At 41.2% G+C, this 27,615-nt stretch overlaps 1 protein-coding gene across 6 annotated transcripts in view; it reads right to left on the minus strand.

Annotated features, from left to right (window-relative positions):
- The window catches only part of IQCH (IQ motif containing H), a 125,147-nt gene that overhangs the window by 15,416 nt on the left and 82,116 nt on the right, over positions 1–27,615 (minus strand). For 5 of the 6 annotated variants that reach the window (XR_008892391.1, XM_056571643.1, XM_056571647.1 and 2 more), the window contains 3 exons: positions 15,825–15,945; positions 12,518–12,804; positions 10,650–10,814 (listed from right to left, as the gene is read on the minus strand). Coding sequence is in view for 5 of the 6 variants with exons in the window: in XM_056571643.1 (XP_056427618.1) it covers positions 10,650–10,814; positions 12,518–12,804; positions 15,825–15,945 (573 nt within the window). In the remaining variant the exon portion in view is untranslated. Of the gene's footprint in view, positions 1–6,685; positions 6,750–10,649; positions 10,815–12,517; positions 12,805–15,824; positions 15,946–27,615 lie in introns of those variants that run through there. The other variant, XM_056571646.1, reaches the window with a different exon arrangement.

Below are 27,615 nucleotides of genomic sequence, written 5' to 3' on the forward strand. Positions count from 1 at the left end.
ATAGGCTCAGTTTATAATTTAGATTGTCTATAGATTACATATAGGTAATTTGCTATTAAAACAATTAACTAGGTGATAAGCAAAGCATAGTGCATATTAAAGCTTTACTTTAATATTTAGCATATCCTTTAGAGCAGTGTTTGTTGTTTTATAGGAATATCTAATGGTATGTACCCACTCATGTATATGCACATTACCTCTTGTATATATAGATTTTTCATGTCCAATTCAAGGCAGTTGTTGGATGCTCACCAGAAACAGTTACCACATCACATCTCACATGGTCTAATACAGTGAGGCAAAGCATTAAAGGAATTTTCCCATTTTATTAATGAGATGGGGAAACACCATGGCTATGATGTGGATTTTCTGCAGTAGATTTGCATTCTGGAAAATCCACAGTGTCGAATAGTAGCAGCATTATGAATGAGATTTTAGGAAACCTATTTTACGCATTGTTGAAGATATGTGCACCTAATTCAAAACTGACTTGCTGTGGGTATTTTAAACACACAGCATATCAATTTATATTGCGTGTCTGTTATGAATGTATTTCCCCCCCTTGAATTCAAAGTGGCTAAAAAAAAATCTGCATTTGTGGAAGTTTTTGCTGTGGAAGAACTGCAGGTGTGCAGTAAAATCCGGAATTGCAGATTTAGGGTATGGTCACATGAGCCATATTTTGCTGCTTGTTATCTGCAGCTGATTTTGGTACCCATTGACTTCAATGGGTAGGATAATATGCAGAAACAAATTTGCAGCACAATACAGCATGTGTAACCCTACCCTCAGGATGGGTTCATACTGCGGTATGTCTGAGATTCCGAGTGTTGGCAGCATGCTGAATCAGTCGGTGCTTGGACCGCGCAGATATTGGTGTCCCCATAGATGGCAATGTCTGCAGAGTGGAGATCCGCCAGAACATTGAGCGAGTTCAATGTTCTAGTAGAATTTTTTGAGGGGATTTTCTGGCCGGAATATTACACGTGTGGTCTGTGTAGATGAATCCCATTAGCAGAATTTCAGAACAGAATTCTGTTCGGAAATTCCGTAGTGTGAACCTGGCCTTAAAAGGGTACTCCAGGGAACTAAACCCATAGCCCGTCCTTTCCCTCTCACCAACCTATTTATGTGTCTAAATATCATTCATTAGCTGTATAGAGCAGTTTCCCTCTTTCAGCTGTCACTTACATGCAAGGAGTGAGAGAAAGATGTCATGCTCTGATCCTGCTTGTCTTGGTTAAACCCCTCACTGAGACTAGCCCCCACCCTCTCAAGACAAACACGTGATTTCTGGCTTCACAGGCACACCACCCCTCTCCCCCTCCAGTCCCTCTCCCTGTGTACCGGAAGAGAAGCAAAGTGAAGACTCTCAGCACATGAGCTGCTTTTTTCCTGCTGTAGATCAAATCACTGACTGCTGCCATTCAGAGCATAGCATGATTTATTGCTGGGGAGAAGAATAGTTTTAAAGAAAAGACATGTAGTGTGTGCTGCTGACTGTTTACAACAACACACCATGAACACAGATAGTGAAAGCAATTGGCTGGCAGCCATTACACAGAGCTGCAGTGACTTCTGGGAGTTGTAGTCTGGACTGCAAGCAAGGAAAAAGAATATTAAGAAGACAACAGGGGTCACAAGAGCTACCAAAACAACATGGATAACTACAGGGGACACAGAACAGTCATTGTGGTGGCTTTGGGGCATTTATCTTCCCCGGTGCACACCTTTAAACATCTGAGGCCAAATGTGTTGGCATGCACTTACCAGCAGCAGTTTTTTTTGGAGGATTTTATGCTTTTTTCTTTTTATATATTTTTATGAATCAATTTTCAATAAACAAAAACAGAAAACAAAAAGGAGATGATTGCACAAGATGTAAAATAACATAGGCAATAATCAGGACAGGACAAGGATTGTAATGAAGAAAATATTGAAGAAAATATCACTTATCACATTTATAGCAAGTAAGGCACCCTAGACATTAGCCCCCCCCCCCCCCCCCCCCACACACACACACAGGAACCCTCAACCATCCATGAAAAACAAAAAAGACGGTGGGCCAGGAAAAGGTTTTATCAGCCTCCATAGAGCAAATATACGGGAAGAAGCAGACCGTGCTTACAGGAAGAGGGAGGTATGGCACAGCTCCCCAGGCCCCACATCAACCAAAAGAGCATATGAAGAGTCATGAACTAGTTGTAAACGTGAGAGGTGCCCCTCAGCATCTTTATCATGTGAAAGAACACAGTGCAAAAGCAATTTACAAATCAATGTTAAAACTCCATATTTGCCCTCCACTGCTGGGATGCCCAGTACCTTGCCTACCCAGAGCTTCTGCATCCTCTGGAAATCCTTCTCCGTCAGATGAGTCTCCTGAAGCAAGACTACGTCCGGACGCAGGCGTTTCAGAAAACGCAGAATTTTCATGCGCATGTGAGGTGAGAGCAAGCCCTTACACCTGGCAAACTAACAGCCCCCTGGGGGCTAGGAGGAGGTGCAAGAGACTGGACCAGACAATGGATGAACAAAAGGTACCAGACATAGGGGAGCAGAGTGGACACAGGTGGAAAATGGGGGAGAAGGAGAGGAGGAAACAGCAGAGGGAGCCACCAATGTACTGAAGATAGAGACTAAAGCAGACTAAGCATCTCAGGAAATGCACAAAGGTGGGAAAGGGGGACCAGAACAGAAAAACAAAGAAAAGCAAACAGGAGGAGAATGATAACAGCGAAACAAAAATGCCAGGGCAGACCAATCCCCAGAATGGAATAAGGACGGCCATAAATTGGGTAAGGGTCACTAAACGGACCCAATAGAGCAGAGGTCCAAGAAAATTGAAAATGAAAGATGGGCAGAAGAGGTAGAGTGAGTAATATTATCAGCACGTAAGAGCAGCACATATGTCAACACATATAAAATAGATAACCTCAAAAGGCAATAACGACATAAGGCACTACAGAACAATAACCCCAAGAATCATGAGAAAAGCGACCCTGTGGGTCCATATCAACTGAAGCCACCTAATAATGGTACATCTCCCATGGTACGGACAGAAGTATAGACAGGTACAAAGATAATACTCAGTCCGGAGAGGAAGATCGGCTGCTTCTACTCCTACTACGTCTCCCCACCAACTTGCAGCACTGTCTGGATTCGCCCGGAGATCTCTTGCGGCTGGATCTGCGTCAAGAGGCATGATAAGATGGTTCACCCCGGTCTCTGGGAGATGGTGAGTGGTGAGAAGGAGAGCGGGCGGGGTGGGCAGACTCCCTCAAGAGCTCCTGTAGAGCAGCCTTCGCCACTGCAAGAGTTGAATACATGGAAAAGGAACCATCTGGGTCGGAAAACCCTTCAATACGGCAGGATACTGGAGTTGGAGACGTCTTTTTGCCTTGAACAGTTCAGTGCAAATTTTACAGTAGGCCCTCCAGCGCTTGGCAACTTCAGCAGAAAAGTCCTCAAAGAGCAATATCTTCTTATTGCGGAAAGTGAGTGGAGAGGAGCATCTTCTGTAAGCCCTCAGGAGCTCCATTTTGTTGTTATAGTCCAGCAGTTTGAATATGATCTGCTGCGGGCGGGAATCTTCCACCTGCCAAGACTGTGAGGGGGTTGACTGGGGCCGTCCTATTCGATGAGCCGGCTCAACCCTGCATTTATGCACAAGACCAAGAGCTTTGGGTAAATCCCTTTCACAGAAGTCCTGTAGGTAAGAGGGGGAAAGAGATTCACTGACCCCCACTATGCGTAAATTGTTACGGGGTGATCTGTTTTCCAGGTCTTCTAGTTTCTCACTGACGTAACAGAGATCTGTTTCAGTTTGGCGGAGTCTAGTAGCTAGACCACTGTTTTCATCTTCCAGAGTGACATTCTGCCTCATCCAGACGGCTGTTTGAATACCTAGATCCGCTTGCAGTTGAGTTAACGTGGAGCACATGGTGTTTTCAAGGGTCAGTTGTATAGTAGGGGGAATCAGCTTGACCAGGGTAGCTGCCACGGCCGGTAAATCCATTGGAGAGGTGAAGGAAACCTCTGAGGCTTCCACCAAGGGCGGAAGTTGAAGGGGGGCGGGTGGTACTGGGGCCCTGCCATCAGGGGTGAACAGCGGCTGTCTGTCAGGGATTTCCATAGCCAAAGGGAGTGACCGTGAGCCCGCGGAAGGCGCTTTGTGAGGATCTGGATCAGTGTGAGGTGCTGGTGTGGTGGGGTTTGCTGCTGCTAGAGAACCCACACGCTGAGATCCTGTACGGAAGCTTGGTGCTCTGGGACCTCTGGTTGTGCGGTGAACAGGTAAGGACCCCTTCTGGCTGGAGGTCCGGGGTGCGGGAGCTCTGGTTCTGTGCTCCTCACATTCCCGCGCTGGAACCGGAAGTCCAGCAGAATTTTAACCATTGGTGATTACCACAGTGCTGTGTTTAAATGTTATGATTAAATAAAAGTTGGCCTTTTAACTTATACCTATGGGTGCTGGATTGCTCTGCTACTTTAGATTTGAAATACAGAGATTTTTTTTTCTTCATTTACATAATTTGCACCTATTTCTGCAGCGCCGAATCTAAAACAAATTTTCACTTTTTTGTATGGATTTGCCTATGCTGAAATATATGCAGAATAGCTGTGGTCTGCCTCCAGAAATCCACAGCATACCCATCCCCTATGACCATATACCCTAAAAGTATCCAAAAAAGCTTCTCTCTAATCATGAACTAGTAATAGGTGTAAACATCCAGGATTATTATACATTGCTCTACCTGACCATTCTTAAAAATGTATTACAGATAAAAATATTACAGAGAAAATAATCATACAAGTACAAAAATATTACAAAAAAGAATATGAAGGTACAGTATGTGGCAGTATATGGACAGCACATAACTGCATTGCTTCATTTAAAGCCAGCAAACCTAAACCTATATTTAGGCTCCAATGTATAAACTGCATTGTTCAGAATAGGGATCTATAAAAGATTTGGCCATTTCTCAATTACTCTTAGATGATTGTACCAATGTCTGCACTTTGCTGTGGAAGATGTTATTCCTATTTAAAGGGGTTCTCCAGTGAAAACCTTTTTTCTTTTAAATCAACTGGTGGCAGAAAGTTAAACATATTTGTAAATTACTTCTATAAAAAAAATCTTAATCCTTCCAGTACTTATTCGCTGCTAAATGCTACAGTGGAAATTCCTTTCTTTTTGGAACACTGATGACATCACGAGCACAGTGCTCTCTGCTGACATCTCTGTCCATTTTAGCAACCATGCATAGCAGATGCATAGCAGATGTATACTAAGGGCAGCATGGTGGCTCAGTGGTTAGCACTGCTGCCTTGCAGTGCTAGGGACTTGGGTTCAAATCCCACTAAGGACAACAATAAATAAAGCATTATTATTATAACGTCAGCAGAGAGAACTGTGCTCGTGATGTCATCAGAGAGCATTCCAAAAAGAAAAGAATTTCCTCTGTAGTACTCAGCAGCTAATAAGTACAGGAAGGATTAAGATTTTTTAATAGAAGTAATTTACAAATATGTTTAACTTTCTGCCACCAGTTGATTTAAAAGAAAAAAGGTTTTCACTGGAGTACCCCTTTAAGTGAAAGGAAATAAATAATTGATGCTGTTCAGCAAGGAACTATATGAAGCCTAACCCGACCATTGATGTAGAACATCTCTGGTCCCAATAAGGGTCTATTCACACAGCAGAATTTCCGCTCATCCGCCCCAATTCCGCTTTTGTGCTAAATTGGTGCGGAATCCAAGTGGAAATTCTGCAGAAGTGTGAATGGAAGTGTGGACTCCTATAGAAGTGTATTGGGCTTTCATTTGAGGAGGAATTCCACTTGAGGAAATTCTGCCGTGAGAATAGAACCTAACATGGGAGAGGGTGAATAAAAGTGACAGGCTTAGAATATTGAGGAAATTGGTTGTCATCCTAACTGGCTGTTAAATGGAGAACCCATGCTCCAGGTAAGGACCTTCTGTGCATTTAGTATTAACAATACATTATCTGGACCAACTCACTACTGATTGTATTCCAAGGTGGAATTGCTGCTGTAAAAAAAAAGTCTATTTGCTGTTGGAATGCCCCCCATGTATCGCTTCATGTTTTACCCTTATGATTCAGACCATGTTACATGTAAGCAGTGGAGTGTCTGTGTCCCACAACCTTACAGATCATGCAGTACATTTGATCCCATTGACTATAATGAAATGCCAGCATGAACCTTGACAACAGCACTTGGAAAACTCTGCGGCAATAAATCTCGGCGTGCCAGCTAATCATGTTTATAATATTTGCAGAATTAATATCACCCATGGCTGAAGTCATTAACGTGCAGAGGGGGGACTATAGGAGGTGCATTTCAAAAGCTGTTCACTTACAGTAGGGGAGCAGAAACTAGAGGAGCGTTTGATAGAATAATCCGTGTCTCTGTTTAACAAGCGTGAAGCAGGATGGGGCTGCGGTGATGGAACGCCATTGTTTAAGGGTTGGCAATACTCTTGCTGGGTCTTCGCAGCCCATACACTGGCATAATGAAGAGTCTTGTAAATTATTAATGCCGTGCTTATTTAGCCTCATCTATCTTACAAATAATGAGTGATTGGCTTTATACATAATTACAGGAGCGCCAGCACTGAGAAAATGTATTCTTTTATTAAAGGGGGTTCATAAACAGGGAAAAGTGGGTGTTAATGTGGCGAAGGCTGCAAAGGTAACAGCGTGGTGAGTCACACTAGACTGCGTCTTACTGAAAGGGGAGAAGAGATAAACTTCATTAAATGAGAGAACAGCAGGAACAGTACAGGAAAACATGAAATGCATGAGAATGGAGCATCAGAAATCACGTGGATATAGCGGGAATGAATCTCATGCTGCCCACACATCCAACAATCCTATGGGTTGGTGATCAAACCTATGAATAATTCTGTAGTTCATACAAAGCACAATGATAGGGTTTATGAAGCCTGTGCAGATGAAAAGTTGAGCAGTTGCTTATAGCCAATATCAGATTGCTTCTTTTATTTAAAAAAATAAAGAAGCCATCTGACTGGTTGCTATAAGCAACTGCTCCATTTTTCCTTTGTACAGGTAGTATTGTTAATTCAGCTCTGTAACGCAGTATACAGACCAATGTCAGTATACAAATAAGGGGCTGCTCACATAACATTTATGGCCTCTGTTTAATGTATGCACACTGTGACATATACATTCAACAGAGACCAATATGGGTGCCATAAAGTGGCATCCGTCACCCATGGGAACCCAGTGTAAAAACAAAACATAAACTGTGCAGTATGTTTTTTCCCCCAATAAGTAGTCAATGTTATTTGGCAGCAAAAAGTACCTATTTAGCTGCATGATATCCATCACCCATAGAAAAGAACACATTTAACCAATATGTTTTTTATTGGTCTCTGGGGGATGCAATAGAGTCGTCTATTGCACTATTCCATCCCTCTTTTGTGATTATAATGAGGTATACTGGCTATAAAGAAGACAAATGGACACACTTTTTTCATCTTGTGCCATGGACATTATAAACAGTTCCTTAAATAGGCACTATCATTTGAACAAATATCTTTTAAGACAAAAATGCTATGGAGGGGAAGGTGGGAGCTCAGCATATCAGCTTTGGGAGAACTGCATATTAGAGATGAAGGCTGCAGAGCACATATACAAGTTATATAATGGCCAGAAATAGTGCTGCTTCTCGTGTACACACACAGATCAAGTCACAAATTAAAATCAATAAGGTTTTTGCCTTTGTTAACAAGACCTAACACTCTATTGTTGTTGCCTCTCAGAGATTTCCATAGCATGACATCTCTGATACAACACTTTAAAAACAGAGAGATGTTCAAGTCAAAGATGGTTTCCATAGAATGCTGTGTTAGAACTCTAAATGGTACCAGAGGGTTTGAGGGATATCAGGTGGATGTTATTTCTTGATGTGTATGTGCTGAACCAGGAGAGTTGTTGTGTCTGGAGTGTTGCGGTGATGTAAGTGCAGGGTCTGGTGGTATTAACCCTTAGTTGTCGTGACGCCAGGGTGAGGTTTCCTTAACCCCTTAAGGACGCAGGACGTAAATGTACGTCCTGGTGAGGTGGTACTTAACGCACCAGGACGTACATTTACGTCCTAAGCATAACCGCGGGCATCGGAGCGATGCCCGTGTCATGCGCGGCTGATCCCGGCTGCTGCTCGCAGCCAGGGACCAGCCGGCAATGGCCGACGCCCGCGATCTCTCGGGCGTCCGCCATTAACCCCTCTGGTGCCGGGATCAATATAGATCCCGGCATCTGCGGCAGTTCGCGATTTAAATGAACGATCGGATCGCCCGCAGCGCTGCTGCGGGGATCCGATCATTCATAACGCCGCACGGAGGTCCCCTCTCCTTCCTCCGTGCGGCTCCCGGCGTCTCCTGCTCTGGTCTGTGATCGAGCAGACCAGAGCAGGAGATGACCGATAATACTGATCTGTTCTATGTCCTATACATAGAACAGATCAGTATTAGCAATCATGGTATTGCTATGAATAGTCCCCTATGGGGACTATTCAAGTGTAAAAAAAAAATGTAAAAAAATGTAAAAGTAAAAGTTAAAAAAAAGTGAAAAATCCCCTCCCCCAATAAAAAAGTAAAACGTCCGTTTTTTCCTATTTTACCCCCAAAAAGCATAAAAAACATTTTTTATAGACATATTTGGTATCGCCGCGTGCGTAAATGTCCGAACTATTAAAATAAAATGTTAATGATCCCGTACGGTGAACGGCGTGAACGAAAAAAAATAAAAAAAAGTCCAAAATTCCTACTTTTTTAATACATTTTATTAAAAAAAAAATTATAAAAAATGTATTAAAAGTTTTTTATATGCAAATGTGGTATCAAAAAAAAGTACAGATCATGACGCAAAAAATGAGCCCCCATACCGCCACTTATACAGAAAAATAAAAAAGTTAGAGGTCATCAAAATAAAGGGATTATAAACGTACTAATTTGGTTAAAAAGTTTGTGATTTTTTTTAAAGCGCAACAATAATATAAAAGTATGTAATAATGGGTATCATTTTAATAGTATTGACCCTCAGAATAAAGAACACATGTCATTTTTACCATAAATTGTACGGCGTGAAAACAAAACCTTCCAAAATTAGCAAAATTGCGTTTTTCGTTTTAATTTCCCCACAAAAATTGTGTTTTTTGGTTGCGCCATACATTTTATGATATAATGAGTGATGTCATTACAAAGGACAACTAGTCGCACAAAAAACAAGCCCTCATACTAGTCTGTGGATGAAAATATAAAAGAGTTATGATTTTTAGAAGGCGAGGAGGAAAAAATGAAAACGTAAAAATTAAATTGTCTGAGTCCTTAAGGCCAAAATGGGCTGAGTCCTTAAGGGGTTAAAGGGGTATTAAAGGCAAAAACTTTTTTTTTATATATCAACTGGCTCCGGAAAGTTAAACAGATTTGTAAATTACTTCTATTAAAAAATCTTAATCCTTCCAATAGTTATTAGCTTCTGAAGTTTTCTGTCTAACTGCTCAATGATGATGTCACGTCCCGGGAGCTGTGCATGATGGGAAAATATCCCCATAGGAGCTGGACAGCTCCCGGGACGTGAATCATCAGAAAGCAGTTAGACAGAAAACAACAACTCAACTTCAGAAGCTAATAACTATTGGAAGGATTAAGATTTTTTAATAGAAGTAATTTACAAATCTGTTTAACTTTCCGGAGCCAGTTGATATATAAAAAAAAGTTTTTGCCTGGAATACCCCTTTAATGTTAATGGTCCTTCCATCCGCCAACTGTCCCAGAAACAGTAGGGAAAATAACGGAATGTCCACAGCAGACTTTATGAATAAACTGGAGAACTTTACTTGAAGATTTTATGCAACAGTCTTCACACATAACAGTCTCTTAAAAGTGAACCGGGATACAGGTTCCTCACAGGTTTTGCTGGGACTTTGAAGCAATGAGCTTTGATGCAGGCCACTGTGCTACTAATTATAATACTTTAGCTGGTAGTAGTCACACAGGATTTGATAGATTGAGCTTTGTAACTCACGGTTTAGTGGCTGCAGGTTTCTTAGGCTTTGGCCTAGATGAATTTAGATTTCTGCTAAGATAGTTGGCTTGCTTGATAATCCGGAACTAAGAGCAGGAACTAAGAGCGAATTTAGTGGCTACAGCCCTTTATATAATAAGGGGCTGGACTAAGCTGATTTGTCAGCAAATCTGTAAGTCCTGAACCCAGTGAACTCTGGGTACATCACATGACCCTGGAAGGTCCTTAAGCAATTATACATCACAACTGTACATCACGTGACCCCGGAAGGTCCTAAATATATATATATCCTATACATTTATATTACCTTTATATATTAACCAATATACAATTTATATGAGGCGACCAGGGGTAAGCCCTGCAGGAGAGCCCTATGAGAATGAAGGGACTCTGGCTGAGGGGACTTTAGACAGGGACAGGACCAGGTCCTGTACCGGGACACCACATGTACTTTTCTACAATCAGTATGTATAAAGCCATATTCTCAGCAAAGGTCATTTCAACTTGACGTGTGCTTTACTGTAAATGTAAAACTCTTTGTTAATCATCAGAAGGAAAGGGAGTGAGAAGGTTTTACCTCTGCTGGTTTAGCTTTGTGTCTGGAGCGTTCCACTTTCTTAGGAGCAGGTGGCACAGTCAGACGGCTGTTTTTACAGTCCAGCGTCCCATTGGTAAAATACAGCAGGAGTTGGGTCATTGCTAGTTGATCACTGTAACACAAGTCTAAATCTGTAGCCCAAATCTAGATCAAAGAATATTATGCACAGTTACACACATTTTCCCATTACAGAATAAGCAAAATAAAATGCTATCGACTACATGTAAACAAAATTTAGATTATGGTTATCAGGTCTGGGCAGAACCTACAAACACAACCTTCATAGTTGTAGTCTCAGGATACGCCATAAATGTTGAGATGGAAATACCTCTTTGAGGAGTACATCATAAAGGTTTTCTATATAGCAACCACATTTCTACTCCAATATAAAATCTATATTGACCACTTTGATGGAGTGCTAAGTCCATAACATTATTTTATGAAATATGCACATGTATTGCTGAGGGGAAATTGCTGTCTTACATTCGCGTACTTGGTATACAGTGTGTAATGACTTTTGCAAGGTCATAGTGAGCACAGGCAATCGTCACAAATACGAGGTCAGCCACTTAGCTTCCTTGTTGTCTGTGACATTCAGCACATAGACATCTGTCCTGATCAGTACTTGATGTTGGGTCAGATTTAGGGTCTCTCTCCCTGTGCTACCTGCCAGCAAGAAAACTACTCTTGGCGTAGTGTGCCGAGTCAGTGGTGTAAGCGGCGGATGTTAAATGGCATCATTATAACATTATTAAGAGGTCAGCCAGTCCCAGCCTCTTGCTAAACTCCTGCTAATTTCTAAATCATATTCACAAGCAAATGCCCTCTAAATGAATCACTGCCGAGATACTCCTTAATAACCAACTGGCAGGAATCTGCTGGGCTATTAAAGATCCAATCCGTCATCATAAGGATCTGCTTCAGGGGGGCGAGGAAAGTGCTAATCGGCAGCTGGTAACATGCTGCCCACAAGGGGGCTGTCCACTTCTGTTATTTAGAGATGGACAGACATGACCACAACAATTCACAGTGTTTTTGCTGCCAGAAACAACTGTCTGTCACACTGCCACTTTTACTAAGCTGTGCAACTAGGTGATCGGTGTCAGATAGGGCATTGGATAGAGTCTGTGTATTACATAGAGCTGACAAATCACCATCAGTGTCTGCAGGATAGCCAAATTGTCTATTTAATGGGTATGTTTATTTTATATCTTTATTTTTATGCTTTTTACTATGTCATTTATTAACATTATCTTTGGCTCAAAGGGGACTCACTATTTAGTTACTGACTTTAGAGGATACAAACACAGTTTAATAAAGAGTTAATTAATATGATAGTAATAGTACATTAGTAATAGAAAACATGCCATGCAGTGAGCAGTATTGCAGTTCAGTCCCATTCACTTCAGCGGAGCCTAGCCGCAATACCAGCCATATCCTATGGACAGCTATGGCTCGGTTTTTGGAAGGAAGCAGCCATGTTTTTTTCCCAATTCTGGACAACCCCTTTAAACAGGTATTTTTTGTTTTTATAACTTACCGGAATTGTAAAGAAAATGTTCAATAAACAGGTAGATTATCATTACACAAACAATATTTTGGCATGTTTTTGATTGTAAAATGTAAAAAAAAAGTTGGTTTAACATCTTTAAATAAATGTCCAAACAACAACATGTTCTAGTGATCGACTGGGGGTATAAACTCCTAGTTGCCGACCAATCAAAACTTTTGATATGTCTCACCTGGTACAGTAACATGTTAAGTACCAGGGTCTTCTTTAGGGTCATTTATGTCCTTAAAAGACAGATGGTTTGCAAATTGTATAATACAGTATTATAGTATTTTACCTGCTGCTCCAGACTTAGAGGGTCTATAAATGTTAGTAGTTCTACAGACAAATATCCAAGTACTCCCCGGGTTTTGCAGGCCTCTCCAATGCTACTACACATTGACATCAGTATATCGGAGGGCACTGAGCACTGAGGAACAGAGCTGCCTACAGACTGCAATGGGATGGAGCTGTGGATCTGGTCCCCACAGGATAACACCTGGATTTCTCCATCTGGGTTGATCAGCAGATCTATAGTAAGGCAGGTAATGCTCTCTGCTGGTGGGAAAGCTTCAATCACTCCTCCTGGAATAACATAGGATAAGTACAATGGTAAAACAGAAGCTAAACAGAACAAAATACAAGCAGATAATAGGATCTGTAGCAGCTGGGGTTTCAATTTGGTTACAAAGTTATACGACAGCATTGTACATTAGCTTGTATCTGTTTTGTTTTAAAGAGTACCTGTCATGATCTTAAATGTTAAGTGTTATAAACCACCCAGTTCACTGCCCCCGTCAGGATAAACCACCCCCTGCCTTTATTTGTATTATTTTTTAGTTTTCTACCTTGATATTGTGCTGTATTTTCTGTTCAGATTCACAAGTGGAAGAAAGATGATACTCAGCACTCATCAGTAATGCAGAGTTAAGATTTATTATGCCATAGTGTAGTACAAGGACGCGTTTCGGCATGGGAGCCTTCCTTAGCTGTCTGCCTATTCAGATTCACAGCAGGTGTGACATCATCTGAAGCCATACAGGGAAGAACTTCCTCCCTCACTCTGCTACACACAGCCCAGAGCAGATCAGTGTGAGATGAGCTATGATTGGCTAAGGCTGCACACACCCCCGTAAGCACTCCAGACTGCATTTCTTGATTTTGAACTTCTGCCAGGCCAGCAGGAGTCCAAAGTCTGTGCAAGATATGGGGGGGAAATGTGCTCTGGACAAGTAGGGAGATAGTAGCACCTTTTTTAAACACAAATAAAACATAGAAAACTTCATTTTTATAAAACAAAGTACATTAGAAAGATTTTTATTTACCATAAGGAGTTCAATAGCAAATTTTTAATGACAGTGCCCATTTAAGATAGGGCATTGGAATGGTAAATTTAAGGCTAAGTTCACAATACAGAGTTTGCGTCTGGAATTTTGCTTAGGAATTGTTGGAAATGGGATTCTGCTGCACAATGCACACTATGGAATTTCAGCAACAGAATATAGCGCTCATTCTTTTTTTTGTAATGTAATATAATTTTTATTGAATTTTCAATAAACATAAAAGAAAACATCATCCGGTATTCTCTCAGAAAACAAATACAAATACTGTATGTAGTATAAGAAAGTAATCAATCAACAAGTATCAAGAAAGAAGCATACAGTAGAGACATTATGACTCCAAAAAAAACTAAATTCCCCTATCCCCCACCCCCTTCCCAGAACATCAGCAGCATAGGGAGCAAACTAAAATAAATTTGCCTGTATGGCACCTCTCATAAAAGGCCTAAAAATAATCTGCAGATTCTAAGACTACCAAAGTATCCAAAGGAATAGGGTTAAGCTGCGATCCCAGCACCTAATGTAAAAGGTTCCCCCAACCATCACCTAAAATGCCAGCAAAGCTAAGGAAAATGAAGGCGGCCTAAAGAGCTCGCTCATTCTTTAGGCGGAATGTGTGCCAAAGTTAGTTCCCTCTATAAAAACGCCAATGTCCACTAAGTCCTAGTGCCAACTGATTTAGTTGGCACTGGGCCCACTCAGAATCTCAAGATGGAATTTTTCCGTCCAGAGCTTCCTTGGTGTGAACCTAGTCTTAGTGTTTTTATCTGAACAGATAAAGAATAGCTTATCCAATTTTCCGGCCATTTGACACAATGCAATATGTCAACAAGGGATCCTATCACTATGAACAATCAGTTTGATCTGTCAGTAGCATGTTATAGAGCAGCAGGAGCAGAGTACATTTATTTAGCAGTTTTGAGAAAACATTGGCCCTCATTTACTATTGCAATCCCGACATGTTTTGTCAGGTCGTGCGCCATTTTCGGGCGCATTGCGCCTGAAATTCTGTCTGCACCAGAATTTGCGCCTGAAATTCTGTCTGCGCCTGAATTTGCGCCTGAAATGAAAAAACCCAACTAACTCTCCATTTTGCTAAGAAAACCCGAAAAAGGGGCGTGGCCGCTGGGAAAGGGGCATGGTCACAGAAAAGGGGCGTGTTCCCGACATTTTCACAAAATCCCAACATATTTACTAAAGTTTCCACAGAAAATGTGGTGGATTTCAGCTGAGGAAAACCAGACAGATCAGAGCATGTGTAAAAAAGCAAAGTGTAGGGAAAGTGGAAAATGTAGGGAAACCTTAGTAAATACCATGGAAAATAAATTGTAGGGAATTAAAACCCACAAAGAAACCTACACAACACTCTTAGTAAATAAGGGCCATTGAGTAGGACTTGTATTTTATTTATTCATTTAAATCTGTACTTAGAAGTCCAGTGGGTGGTCCTACTGAGTGACTGACAGCTGTCTCTGTATGTTTATATAGGGAAGAAGAAAGCTGAGATTTTAACCAATAGGTTACAAAAAACTATACAGTGCTCCCTTAAGAACATCTTTTGGGTGGTTTATGGGCTAAAAAGCATCAAATGTTAAAGGGGTATTCCAGGAAAAAACTTTTTTTATATAGATCAACTGGCTCCAGAAAGTTAAACAGATTTGTAAATTACTTCTATTAAAAATGTTTAATCCTTTCAGTACTTATGAGCTTCTGAAGTTAAGGTTGTTCTTTTCTGTCTAAATCCTCTCTGATGACACCTGTCTCAGGAAACGCCCAGTTTAGAAGAGGTTTGCTATGGGGATTTGCTTCTAAACTGGGCGTTTCCCGAGACAGGTGTCATCAGAGAGGATTTAGATAGAAAAGAACAACCTTAACTTCAGAAGCTCATAAGTACTGAAAGGATTAAGATTTTTTAATAAAAGTAATTTACAAATCTGTTTAACTTTCTGGAGCCAGTTGATATGTTTATATATAAAAAGTTTTTTTCCTGGAATACCCCTTTAAGCTATAGCTTTTGCTGTGGCCCCAAAAAACTTTCTTTAAAAAATAGGCTAAAAACCATTCTGAAAGTTGCAGACTTTTTTTTTCCTGAAAAATTGATAGTTTTTGAGCCTCCAAAACATCCCCAAATACTTGAACTACAGCATAGCCTAGGCTCTGTTGCCTGATTTTTTTTTTTAGATCTAATCTTGTTTTTGGAACAAAAAGAAAAATCAGAACAGAGGTAGCATGACAGTGAGAAAGGAAACGGGCTACCACACTTACCTCGGCTCACTAACACCTGTAGAAACTTGTCCCATGTAGGATAATGGCTCCTGTTCACTGCCTGCGCATAGTGCTCCAAGACTTTAGGAAGTTCCTGTGCAACCCTCTGCAGAGCCTTTTCCTGATATAGAAGTACATTTGATAGAAAAGCAGCTGCATTACAATCCACAATGTGCTGAATATATAAAACACGACAGTGCTGTAAACTCGACTAGCATAGTCCCACTTACAATCGCTAAAAAAAAGTCATTTTATGGCAACCTACGGTAATTAATTCATGAAACAAGTAGTAACTTAGGTTGGGTTCACATCTGTGTTTGGGTTTAATTTTATTGTCTGATCCGATCAGGCAGCAGAAAAAAACTGAAATAAACTCATCCCATTGATTTCTGTCTGTTGTCCGTATTATGGGGAAAAAAGTGCATGCAAAAAACGGAAATTAAAGGGGTTATCCAGGAAAAAACTTTTTTTTTTTATATATCAACTGGCTCCAGAAAGTTAAACAGATTTGTAAATTACTTCTATTAAAAAATCTTAATCCTTTCAGTACTTATGAGCTTCTGAAGTTGAAGGGGTAGTCCAGTGGTGAAAAACATTTCCCCTATCCTAAGGATAGGGGATAAGTTTGAGATCGCAGGGGGTCCGACCGCTGGGGCCCCCTGCAATCTCTCTGTATGGGGGCCAGGCTCTGCATCCAGATACCGGGTGTCGACCCCCGCACGAAGCGGCGGCTGACACGCCCCCTCAATACATCGCTATTGCAGAACTCCGGCTCTGCCATAGAGTTGTATTGAGGGGGCGTGTCGGCCGCCGCTTCGTGCGGGGGGTCGACACGGCCCCTTCGCGCGGGCTGCAGGGCCCCATACAGGAGATCGCGGGGGGGCCCCAGCGGTCGGACCCCCCGCGATCTGCAACTTATCCCCTATCCTTAGGATAGGGGATAAGTTGTTCACCACTTGTTCACTACTGGACTACTCCTTTAAGGTTGTTCTTTTCTGTCTAAATCCTCTCTGATGACACCTGTCTCGGGAACTGCCCAGTTTAGAAGCAAATCCCCATAGCAAACCTCTTCTAAACTGGGCGTTTCCCGAGACAGGTGTCATCAGAGAGGATTTAGACATAAAAGAACAACCTTAACTTCAGAGCTCATTAGTACTGAAAGGATTAAGATTTTTTAATAGAAGTAATTTACAAATCTGTTTAACTTTCTGGAGCCAGTTGATATATAAAAAAAAGTTTTTTCCTGGAATACCCCTTTAAGTATCCATTCAAATTTTACATTGAAGTCAATGGTGATGGATGCAAACAGAAGAGCATAATGTTTTGCATCAGTTTGTCATTCATTTTTACTAAGTTCCATTCATCTACATAAGTGGATCTGTTTTGAATGGATGCCAAACACATGTGTGAACCTAGCCTTATTCATGGAATTCATCCACTTGATATCATGTGACATAACCTCACCATATATAACCAACTAAAACTAGCACAAAATAAAACACTAATACAGAGACAAAGAACACCAGAAGAAATGGGCACCGTATAATACAATATATACAATATAATAGATAAGTTTTTCCTAATGCAATTCATAAAAAGTTCAAAAGGTATATATGATGGCAGTAGCACTACACACAAGATGATGTAAATATAGGGGTAACTTAACTATAGCATATAATACAACAATACTATATGCAATCTATTCCAGGCCAAATAAACAAATATAAAGTGCAATCTCATTCTTATTGGTTGAATATAGGGACAGGTTTTTATATTTGTGTATGCTTGGCTGTATATAGCTCATAAATACTAAATGTCTGTCCAAAGATAGCCACTCCTCCTGATGAAGCTGGATGAAAGCAAAATGTATGTTGGGGTTTGTGTGTTTATGTGGCGGGTAACATACATGGATTGCATTTTGTATCTTCCTGAATAACATACATGCTGGTCTTGCCACCTGTGCACACAATATTACTTACCGTATATCTTACCGTATATACTCGAGTATAAGCCGAGTTTTTCAGCACGATTTTTCGTGCTGAAAACACCCCCCTCAGCTTATACTCGAGTGAACTCTCCGCCTGTCAATCCCTTCATCAGTGGTCTTCAACCTGCGGACCTCCAGATGTTGCAAAACTACAACTCCCAGCATACCCTGACAGCCATCTGCTGTCCGGGCATGCTGGGAGTTGTAGTTTTGAAACATCTAGAGGTCCGCAGGTTGAAAACCACTGTGCCGGCCTTCGTCATCATACAGACCCCCCCCCCTTTAGTTTTCTACTCACCTCCCCTCGGTGGGAAGGAAGGGTGAGCTGGTCCGGGCCATCTATGCTGCAGGGACCGTCCGGTGGGGAGGGTTAGTCATTCCGGGCTGTACCTTTTCACCGGGAGGCCCTCTTCTCCGCTCGCTCCGGGCCGGCCCCGGGCTAGTGACGTTGCCTTGACGACGACGCACAGGGACTTTCATGCGCATGAACTAGTCCGGGGCCGGCCCGGAGCGAGCGGAGAAGAGGGCCTCCCGGTGAAAATGTACAGCCCGGAATGACTAACCCTCCCCACCGGACGGTCCCTGCAGCATAGATGGCCCGGACCAGCTCACCCTTCCTTCCCACCGAGCTGGGAGTTGCAGTTTTGCAACATCTGGAGGTCTGCAGATTGAAGACCACTTAGGGGATTGACAAGCGGTGATGATCAAGGGGGGGGGGGATCATGACAGGATGATGTTGACAGGGTGATAATGAAGGGGGGGAGATGATGACGGGGTGATGATGACGGGGGGGTGAAAGTGACAGGGTGATGATGACGGGGGTGTTAATGACGGGGGTCTGGATGATGACGGGGGGGGGAATGATGACATGGGGGGGGGATGATGTATTTCCCACCCTAGGCTTATAGTCGAGTCAATAACTTTTCCTGGGTTTTTGGGGTGAAATTAGGGGCCTCGGCTTATATTCGGGTCGGCTTATACTCGAGTTATTGCACTTTGTATTAATTTATTTGGCCTTGTATAGATTGCACATAGTATTAATGTATTATAATATATGGCATGGTTTAGGTACTCTCATGTTCACACATCTTCTCATGGGTGTAGTGCTACTGTTGTAATATTTACCTTTTTAGTAATTACATAAATAAAGAATATTTGTATACTTTTATAATATAGTTTCTGCTCATTTATTTTGATGTTCTCCATAACATTGTCATGATAACATCCATACCATGCAAATCATACATCTCTAGTCTAGAAACTATGGACACAAGGCCTTTGCCCTTCAGTAGACTACACAAACAGTACATGGAGTTTCTATGTTCTACAAATGTTTATATATGAGTTTCCTCTAAACACCATATTGATTGGATTCCTATGAAAATGACCCTAATAAGAGACACAGAAATAAGATTTTGAGCCCCACAGGGGGCAGGGGCCAATGTGGCTGTATTCTCAGTAGGATGCATGTGCTATATGAATAATGTGTAATGAATAAATGATGATAGCAATACACAGACAGTTGCCCCTTCTCACCCTTATTCCCTAGGCATTCATTCATAAGAAAAACCTCTTATATAAATGATTACACCTGGTAAAACAATAGCAGTTTTTATTATTCGCTGAACATATCTCAATATTATTATTGTAATCATAATTTAAATTCTATTTCCTATGGCAGTGAATATACAGGTACATTACATTAATCTATATGATCATGTGTGGATTAAAGCCTAAATATCAATTTTGCCTCAGACCATATGAATTACATAGATGACAAGTGTATGTCCATTTTCAGACAAGCAGAATATTGATGTATTTCGGTGTCCGTAGTATAGATACAAGTATCACCACAGTTCTGATATGCAGATATAAAATCATCATAAATCTCTAAAATGCCGACCCATGGTTGGACTAAGACTTTTGGATGTACTTAAAATGTGGCCATATTATGCTCGTCGGAAACTGGCCTATGCACAAAAAAAATGATGCACCATGGAGTTGTTGTTATGGAACTTTATATGTGTGAATGTAATTATGATATACAGAAGTGATTACAATATCAGAGCTAAAGGAATAAGTTTATTGGGGAAAACTGTCTAAATGAAAGAAGGCTCTAGTTCCCTGTTAAGCAGCCTATAGCCGGGATACAAGATGAAATACAATAGGGATGGAGGAATTCAGGTTCCGTATTACATCCTGGAGCACATTTGCCCCCAGATGTTGTAGCTGAGACTATAGATCGTGCCCGCTCATAGGTTGCCAAAGCTGGCTCACCATAAATGCATGACTGGTAATAAATCTAGTGACCCGGCAGGCCATGAAAGTGTTGCAATCTGGCACAGACAGTTCAGGAAAACCCTTGCGTGGGACAGTGATATATTTCTGAAAAATGCTAATTGGAATTCCTGCCATGAGAGGCAATACATGTTGCCGCAAGGTGTCCTGCACTGTCATATGTGAAGGCTTTCCAGATCATCCCACCAGCAGTTGGGGTAGCGTGTTGCTCCACAGCAAAGGCAGGATTGAAGGACTCCCTATGAGGCGTCCATACTCAAACCTGACAGATGTTGGATTCCAAAGACAACCTTGATTTGTTTCTAAAGACAATACGGTTCCAGTCTGTCGCAGTCAAAGGCAAGACATGTCATGGTTGCTTCTGCTATGCACCTGGTAATGGCCTGGAAGCTGCTTGTGCTTATTGGTGGATCAAACAATCCTCCCTACTGGTGGTCTGTCTGAGCCATCCGGAGCCTGTTCGCTATATGTAAGCCCACATATATCCAAGGCTTTCAAAACTTCCTAAGAACTTGGTCAGAATGGCAGAATGGTCATCAGGGCAAAATGTCTTCGAGTGCATTGTAGAGGCATATCTAGACCTCAACAATTACCAAGAGGTATACTACCCCAAATTAGCCTCTCAGAGCTTGGTTATATGGCTGTGGGGACAACACTTCTACATCCCACTTGCAAGACCCAGTGTGTAATAATTTACATATCTGCCTGAGACATAACTGCATGCCAAGTTTTGCAGCAATTTAACGTTCAACATATATCACCAATTCTGCTGCAATATTATTCTTATGGATGCTATAGCTACGGTGCTATTCAAGTAGAAAATTTAAGAGCACTGGGTAGCACAACATGTACAGTACCTGGGACTCCTGGGGGCATCAGGATGGCTGTCTACAAGGTTATAACAGGACTTGGAACTATTTTAGCCATAGAGGGTGGGGCTAGGCTACGAAAGCAATGGCCAAAAATGTCTGGGCAGAAAATTCAGCAGTTAACAAGTAAGAAATCTCCACAGTAGTTTGGGTATGTTGGAGAAGAAAAGGAGAGAGAACTACTATAATCACGAGAGCAAACGTGACCTCGGAGTCACTAGTAATTCTTTAGTCATGATCAGTGCTATATTCTTTTGTATAGTCTCCAGCATGATGATACTCTGCAGACCACTCTTATCGGACCACTGTCTGGACACTGCATAATGGTATCATTGGTCTTGGTATAATGATAGCGTCAACTTGTCCTTCACTGTACAAACTATACGTCATCCCTGACTATGTGATTAGGGGTTTCTGTGTTGCGCCTTCAGTTTCAGCACAATTTTGATCAATATTTGGTCCTCATTTTGGAGCTAATTTGGGTCAGTATTTGGTCCTCATGTTGCTCAGTATTTTTAAGTCAAAACCAGGAGTGGTCCAAAACACAGAAAATTAGCAAGTATCCCCAGTAAGGAAAGTTCACAAAAGGCACAAACAATGTGGATTTTTTTGCACACAAAAAATGCAATGTTTTGTATACAAAAAAATAAATAAACAAACAAACAACAATGGGGGTATTTCTTAAAAGTAAAAAATGGACTTTGATGCATACAGCGACCATTCAGAGCTCATCTTTGATTTCTTAAACTGCTTTGGTAACATACTGACCAAAATGTGTGAACCTAGCCCAAGTCATACCCATTAACAGTAAAATCTCCTCTATGCTGCTATAATAATGGGAAATTTTGCTTAATGGTGTTGGACACAAAGATTGTAAAAGAACACTGAAATCCTTTTACTTCACTGGCAGAAGAGGAGTTAACACCGGCCCTATAAGAACACATTGCACATCTCCGCTCCTCTCCTCCACTTGTCACAGCCCGGCTGCTGGAACCTGGCCCTCCGCATCCAATTGATGTTGTAGAATCTCTTTCCTCCATCTGGCCTATGAGGCCTGGAGCTGCAGCTATGATATTTTGTCACTGCTGTTTTCTTGCTGTTTTCCTCTATTTTGCTCCCCAGATGGTGAAAATAACATTCAAACTCTTTTTTTTTTTTTTTGGTCTGTGTGATTTTTTTTTTTATTTGCTTCTAACAATGGTCCTTGGCATCATTTCAATGTTCTACTTCGGTAATTAACAGTACTGATATGGCCACAATTACAAGTCCCCCTCTCTTCGGCAGTAACGCTGTGAATTAGTAGGAGCTAATGATTGCAAGTGGAGAGGGGGCTCGGGCGCAGACGGCGAAGCGTTTTTTTTTGTAGGATGGAATAAAAAGGTACAAGCGTGGCGTTCGCGGTGGACGATGATTACCTAGTAATTAGTTTACACAAAGCCTTCTATTTAATGGTGAAACAGTGTAATTAACGCCTGACAGAAAATCAAAGGCTTGTTTTGTAAGCATATGAAAAATTAACACGGAGGGATACAAGTGAATTAAATCAATAGCGAGCAGAACGCGAGATTGATACCTGGGGGGCCCACAAACACATTGCTCTACATGATATTATATTGCTGCTTATTAAATTGCCCTGCGCGTTATTATATCATTTTCTTTATTGCTATATCATTTTTCATGATATTATTATCAGTCTCTACATACCAATAGATCACCACGGCTAAGTATACATCTTTGTCTTAATATATTTTCCAGTTTCTTTTGATTAGAACATATTGTGCTCTTTCTCAGACACTATGGCCTATAAGCGCCTTTTTGGAGATTTTAGCATCTTTAGGGTTACTGTATTCAATTTTATTTAGCCCAGACAATATACTCTGTTGACTCTTGTATCAATATTTAATGTAAATTCTACTACGGTAAGATATAGTGATTATACATGTCTATGGAGATTGGTAAACATCATATTTCTTTGCAAGCTGATTTGGAAATTATGTGCTAATGCCATACTGCTGGGAAAACCCCATTTGGGAGAGTTGCTCTGAACAATAGATTTTAAATGCAGCCCCTCAGGGCAAGGTTCTCATAAGAATAAGCATTTAACGCTCATTTCCAGACAGCTTCGCTTAAAGGGGTATATTCATAACTGATTAACACCCTGCCATTGTAATCATTATATTATTTCAGATCTTTACTGTCAATCACATCATGGGGAGATGGAAACATGTCACGGACATTTTTTTTTTATATACTGTGTAAACATTAGGGTTAAAGCAGGTCATGCTTTTGGCCCCTATCTCCTGATCGTACAGTTTAGCTAAGGGATAGTGTGAGGGTCTGTTGTCTGTGTCTGATCTAATTGTACTGCAAACAGGGGATGCCATAAGGAATTCACACTCGTCATTTGTCAGCAGAACACAGGGAACAGCAGGAGTCTGATGACTGCCCTAGATATGGGGAATGCAGCCAAAACCCCACAGTGAGAAAGATTACTTAACCCTATTTTGCCTGGCCACAAAAGATGGGGGGACATGAGAGGTGTTAAAGAGGTAGGCTGCTCAGCACCATGGGATTTATCTGTCACCAAACAACACTACAGGCTGATGCAGCACAGGGTAGACTGGCGGAACAAATCAAGAAGAAAATACTTAAGAATTACATCAGCAACCCTGATTTTTCAGAAATCGGAAGTAGAAAAATATGGGTGTCATGCTGTAAAAAGAAAATAATTGTTCAAATTGTTGAAAAATATTTATATACTGTGTCTAGACAAATGCTCTGTGTTCCCATGAATAACACATGTATTTATACAAACCTAAAATGAATACTTATGAATTGTAGGAAAAGTTATTTAGGAAACCTCCAGTTATTTATACCCGGAGTGCAGAACATCATGAACACCAGCAGGTGCCACTCTGTATTATTACATTATAACTGTCTAGTTACTGCTCATTCACATTGGCGTTGTCCATCGGTAAAGGAGCTCCATCGGTCAGTCTTTTGGAAGGACAAGAGTTGAACAGAGAAAAGAAATATTGCATGTTCTATTTTTTTTTTTTTATCCGCTTAACTCCTGTAAAATACCAGATGCCCAACGGACCCCACTCATGTAAATGGGACCAGCTGGGGTCCGGTGGTGTCAGTTGTTCTCCAACCAGTTCAGGACCCATACAGCACAAAAAATAGAGCCGAACAGACCTTGAACAGGTCGGAGCACAACATCAGTGTGAAAATTGCCTTAGTCAAGTTATCTAGCTGTATGTGATAACCACCCTGGAATAAATAATTAGAAATCATTTCTTTGGCAGAACTTTAAAAATCTGATCTCAAGCTAAACCGTAATGATCAGTGTAGTCAACAGGAGTCACAACTCCATTTCACACAAATCCGCCTGATGTAACTGGTTAAAGGTGTATTCTGGGACTTTTACATGGATTGCTTATTCTTTAAATAAGCAATAAATGTCTGATCATTGGGGTGCCATTAGCCGCAACCTGTGCCTATAAGATTAGGGTTACATCGGTGTGGAGGCTTCTTTTGGGGCCTCAGTCACAGAGTCTGTTCATCGATAGGTCCCACTGTCTTAAATGGACTCCGTCTGGTGTCCATTTGTTAACAGGATTTGAGCGGACAAAAAATTACTGCATGCAGTATTTTTCCCCCACGCTCATATCTTGCTATTTAAATGGATTAGTTAAAGTGAGCCCCACTCCAATCCCCCATTTTGTAGATGTTGCACTGGATTATTGCAGCACAGCTACCATTCACTTTGATGGAAGCTGAGCTTCAGTAACTGGGTGCCACCACTACACAATCAATGGAGCTATATGCTTCTTACCCCAGTTCATGGAGTATATGCCAGAGCTGCCGCTCTCCTGAATAGCTGATCGGTAGGGGTGCCTCATGTCGGCCCCCCTCCAATCAGACATTCATGGCTTATCCTTAGGATAAGACATCAATGTAAAAGTCCTGTAAAACCCCTTTAAGGATGTTGCCCTGCTCCCTGCCACCCCTGTGAAAAGACTATGATTCTTCAGGTTTGCTTCCATGCATTACAAAAAGCCCATCAGAAACTTGGAGCTGACGTGCCAACCAATTTCATCATGTTCTCTGGTCTTCTTAAACATATTTTCATATTATTTTTAAGCACAAGAGATTTTTGTATCCAGATGATCAAGACCACATTTGGGTTCTGAAATGTTGGTGTAAAGGGGCAAGTAAAAACATTTGTATAACTTACTAAATATACTTGGTAGGCCACAAGAACTACATCAAGCTATAAGTCAATGAGGGTACATTTAAGTAGAAATAGAAATTATTTCCCCATGAGCATTATTTACCTTTTATTTGCCTGTTAAAGCGTACCTGTTATTACGTAATCTCTCCCTGATTTACTACTCTATCTGTCCCCGAGTCCTGCTGACAAGCATCCTGACCTTTTTTTTTAACAAAAAAGAAAATGCAGAAATAACTTATTTTCAAGCTAAACCACTGCTCACTGCCTCTGTGGTCAGTGAGGAAGGAAGGGCCATTCCCTGGCAGAGGCAACGTCATCTGAATCCCTGCCGAGCTCAGACTTCCACCCTCACATCTATGCTCCCGAGTCTGGTGTTCATGGCAAAAAGGGCTGAGAAAGTTTGCCAGTTTTTCAGCAGTTTTTGCATGAAAACATGCATTCAGGATGGACATACAGCTGTAAACAAAAAATGACACGTACTTAATTTCACAGTCAGAAAGATTATGGCCAGCTCCAGGAAAGGTACACTTTTATACCCCAACATCTATCTAATGGTGTCTGCAGCTCTTAGTAGAAAACACAAGTGACACATTTCCTTTAATGTTATAGAGGAACCACTCCCTCAGCAATGTAGAGTACCCCACAAAAGTCTATGTTTTCTGGCATGGCTCTTGACCATGAATATTGGGGATGGTAGAAATCTGAATCAAAGGACACTCTCTATTGGCTCCACACAACCTAACTGGATGACAAAGCGTAATCATTAGAAATGATGTATGGATTATTTTCACTACTAAGACTATGTTAACATGGCAGAATTTCCATGCAGAGTCTGGAGAAAAAAATTTAGCTCGGAAATTCTGCTACATGAAGTTAACATTGTGGTGAATGGAATATCCGCTGTCTCATTCACACAGCAAATTTTGCAGTGCAGAATTTCTGTTGCGGAAATTCTGCCTTGCGAATTCTGCATAAACATTGAACCTTTTTGCAGAATTCCTCAGCAGAGTCCACTGAAGTCAATGGGTCTCTGAAAAATTTCTGGAATCTGTGTGTTAAGTGCAAGAAATTCTGCATACATTCAGTACAAATTCTGCAAATAATCTTCAAAAAATCTGCTGCTTTTTGTCAGAAAGGAATCTGAGTAAAAGCACAGAAATTCCACCACGTGAACATAGCCTAATACATACATGATCAGCCATAACAATAAAACCATTGTCAGGAGACAGGAATAACATTAATTCTCTCATCTCTTAACAATGGTGCCTGTCAAGTGGTGGTTTATATTAGGCAGCAAATTAACATTTCACTCTTAAAGTTGAAGTGCTGGAAGCAGGAAAATGGGCAAGAGCAAGGATCTGAGTGACAAGGGCCAAATTGTGATAGCTAGGTCTGGGTCACAGCATCCAAAGAAGAACAACCGTTGAAATGGCAGGGTCAAGGGTGTCTAAGGATTAATGATGTGTCTAAGTGCATAGCAATTGGTGTGTATAGGACTGTGCAGCCTCAGACTGGTCAGAATGAAGCATGGATGAAGGTGGTCTGATGATTCATGTTTGTTAATATCAAGTGTACAGAATATACATGTGTGTTGCTTACCACTGGAGGACGTAGCACCAGTATGCACTATGGGGAACAACATAGAAGAAAAAAGCCACTCAGCTCACTCACCACATAGGCTCAGTTGAGTTCGTGTAGGGAGATACCTGGTTTCTGAAGCGCTGGAGCTCGGAGAAGCGGGTCGCCTGCCCATGTAGTGTACTAGAGAAACAATAGGGGGTATCCAGCTTCACAGCAAACTGTTCAAATTTTCAAGCTTTAATATAATCCATTAAAAAACATAGTGATACATGGTCAAAACAACCGTGCCAATGCGTTTCTGACTTACAATAAGTCCTTAATCATGGCCTTAATAAGTCCTTTATCATGCATGATTAAGGACTTATTGTAAGTCCGAAATGCGTCGCCATGGTTGTTTTTACCATGTATCACCATGTTTTTTAATGGATTACATTAAAGCTTGAAAATGTTAACAGTTTGATGAGAAGCTGGATACCCCCTATTGTTTCTCTATGGGGAAGAACACAAGCTGGCAGAGGCAGCCTGATGTTCTGGGCCATGTTCTTCTTGGAAACCTGGGGTTCTGGCATTTATGTTGATGTTACTTAGACCTAAATATTGTACAGACCACCCCCTCTTCAATGGAACAGTATCCCCCAATGGCAGTAGTATGTTTCAGTAGAATAATGGCCAGCAAACAATAGTCCAGGAATAGTTTGAGGAACATGAAAAAGAGGTCAAAGTGTTGACTTCCCCAGATCTTAATCTGATTGAGCATCTGTGTAATATGCTGGACAAACAAGTCTGATCCATGGAGGGCACACCTCACAACTTAAAGGG

Source organism: Hyla sarda, chromosome 4, assembly GCF_029499605.1.
Source record: "Hyla sarda isolate aHylSar1 chromosome 4, aHylSar1.hap1, whole genome shotgun sequence".
Lineage (NCBI taxonomy): Eukaryota > Metazoa > Chordata > Amphibia > Anura > Hylidae > Hyla > Hyla sarda.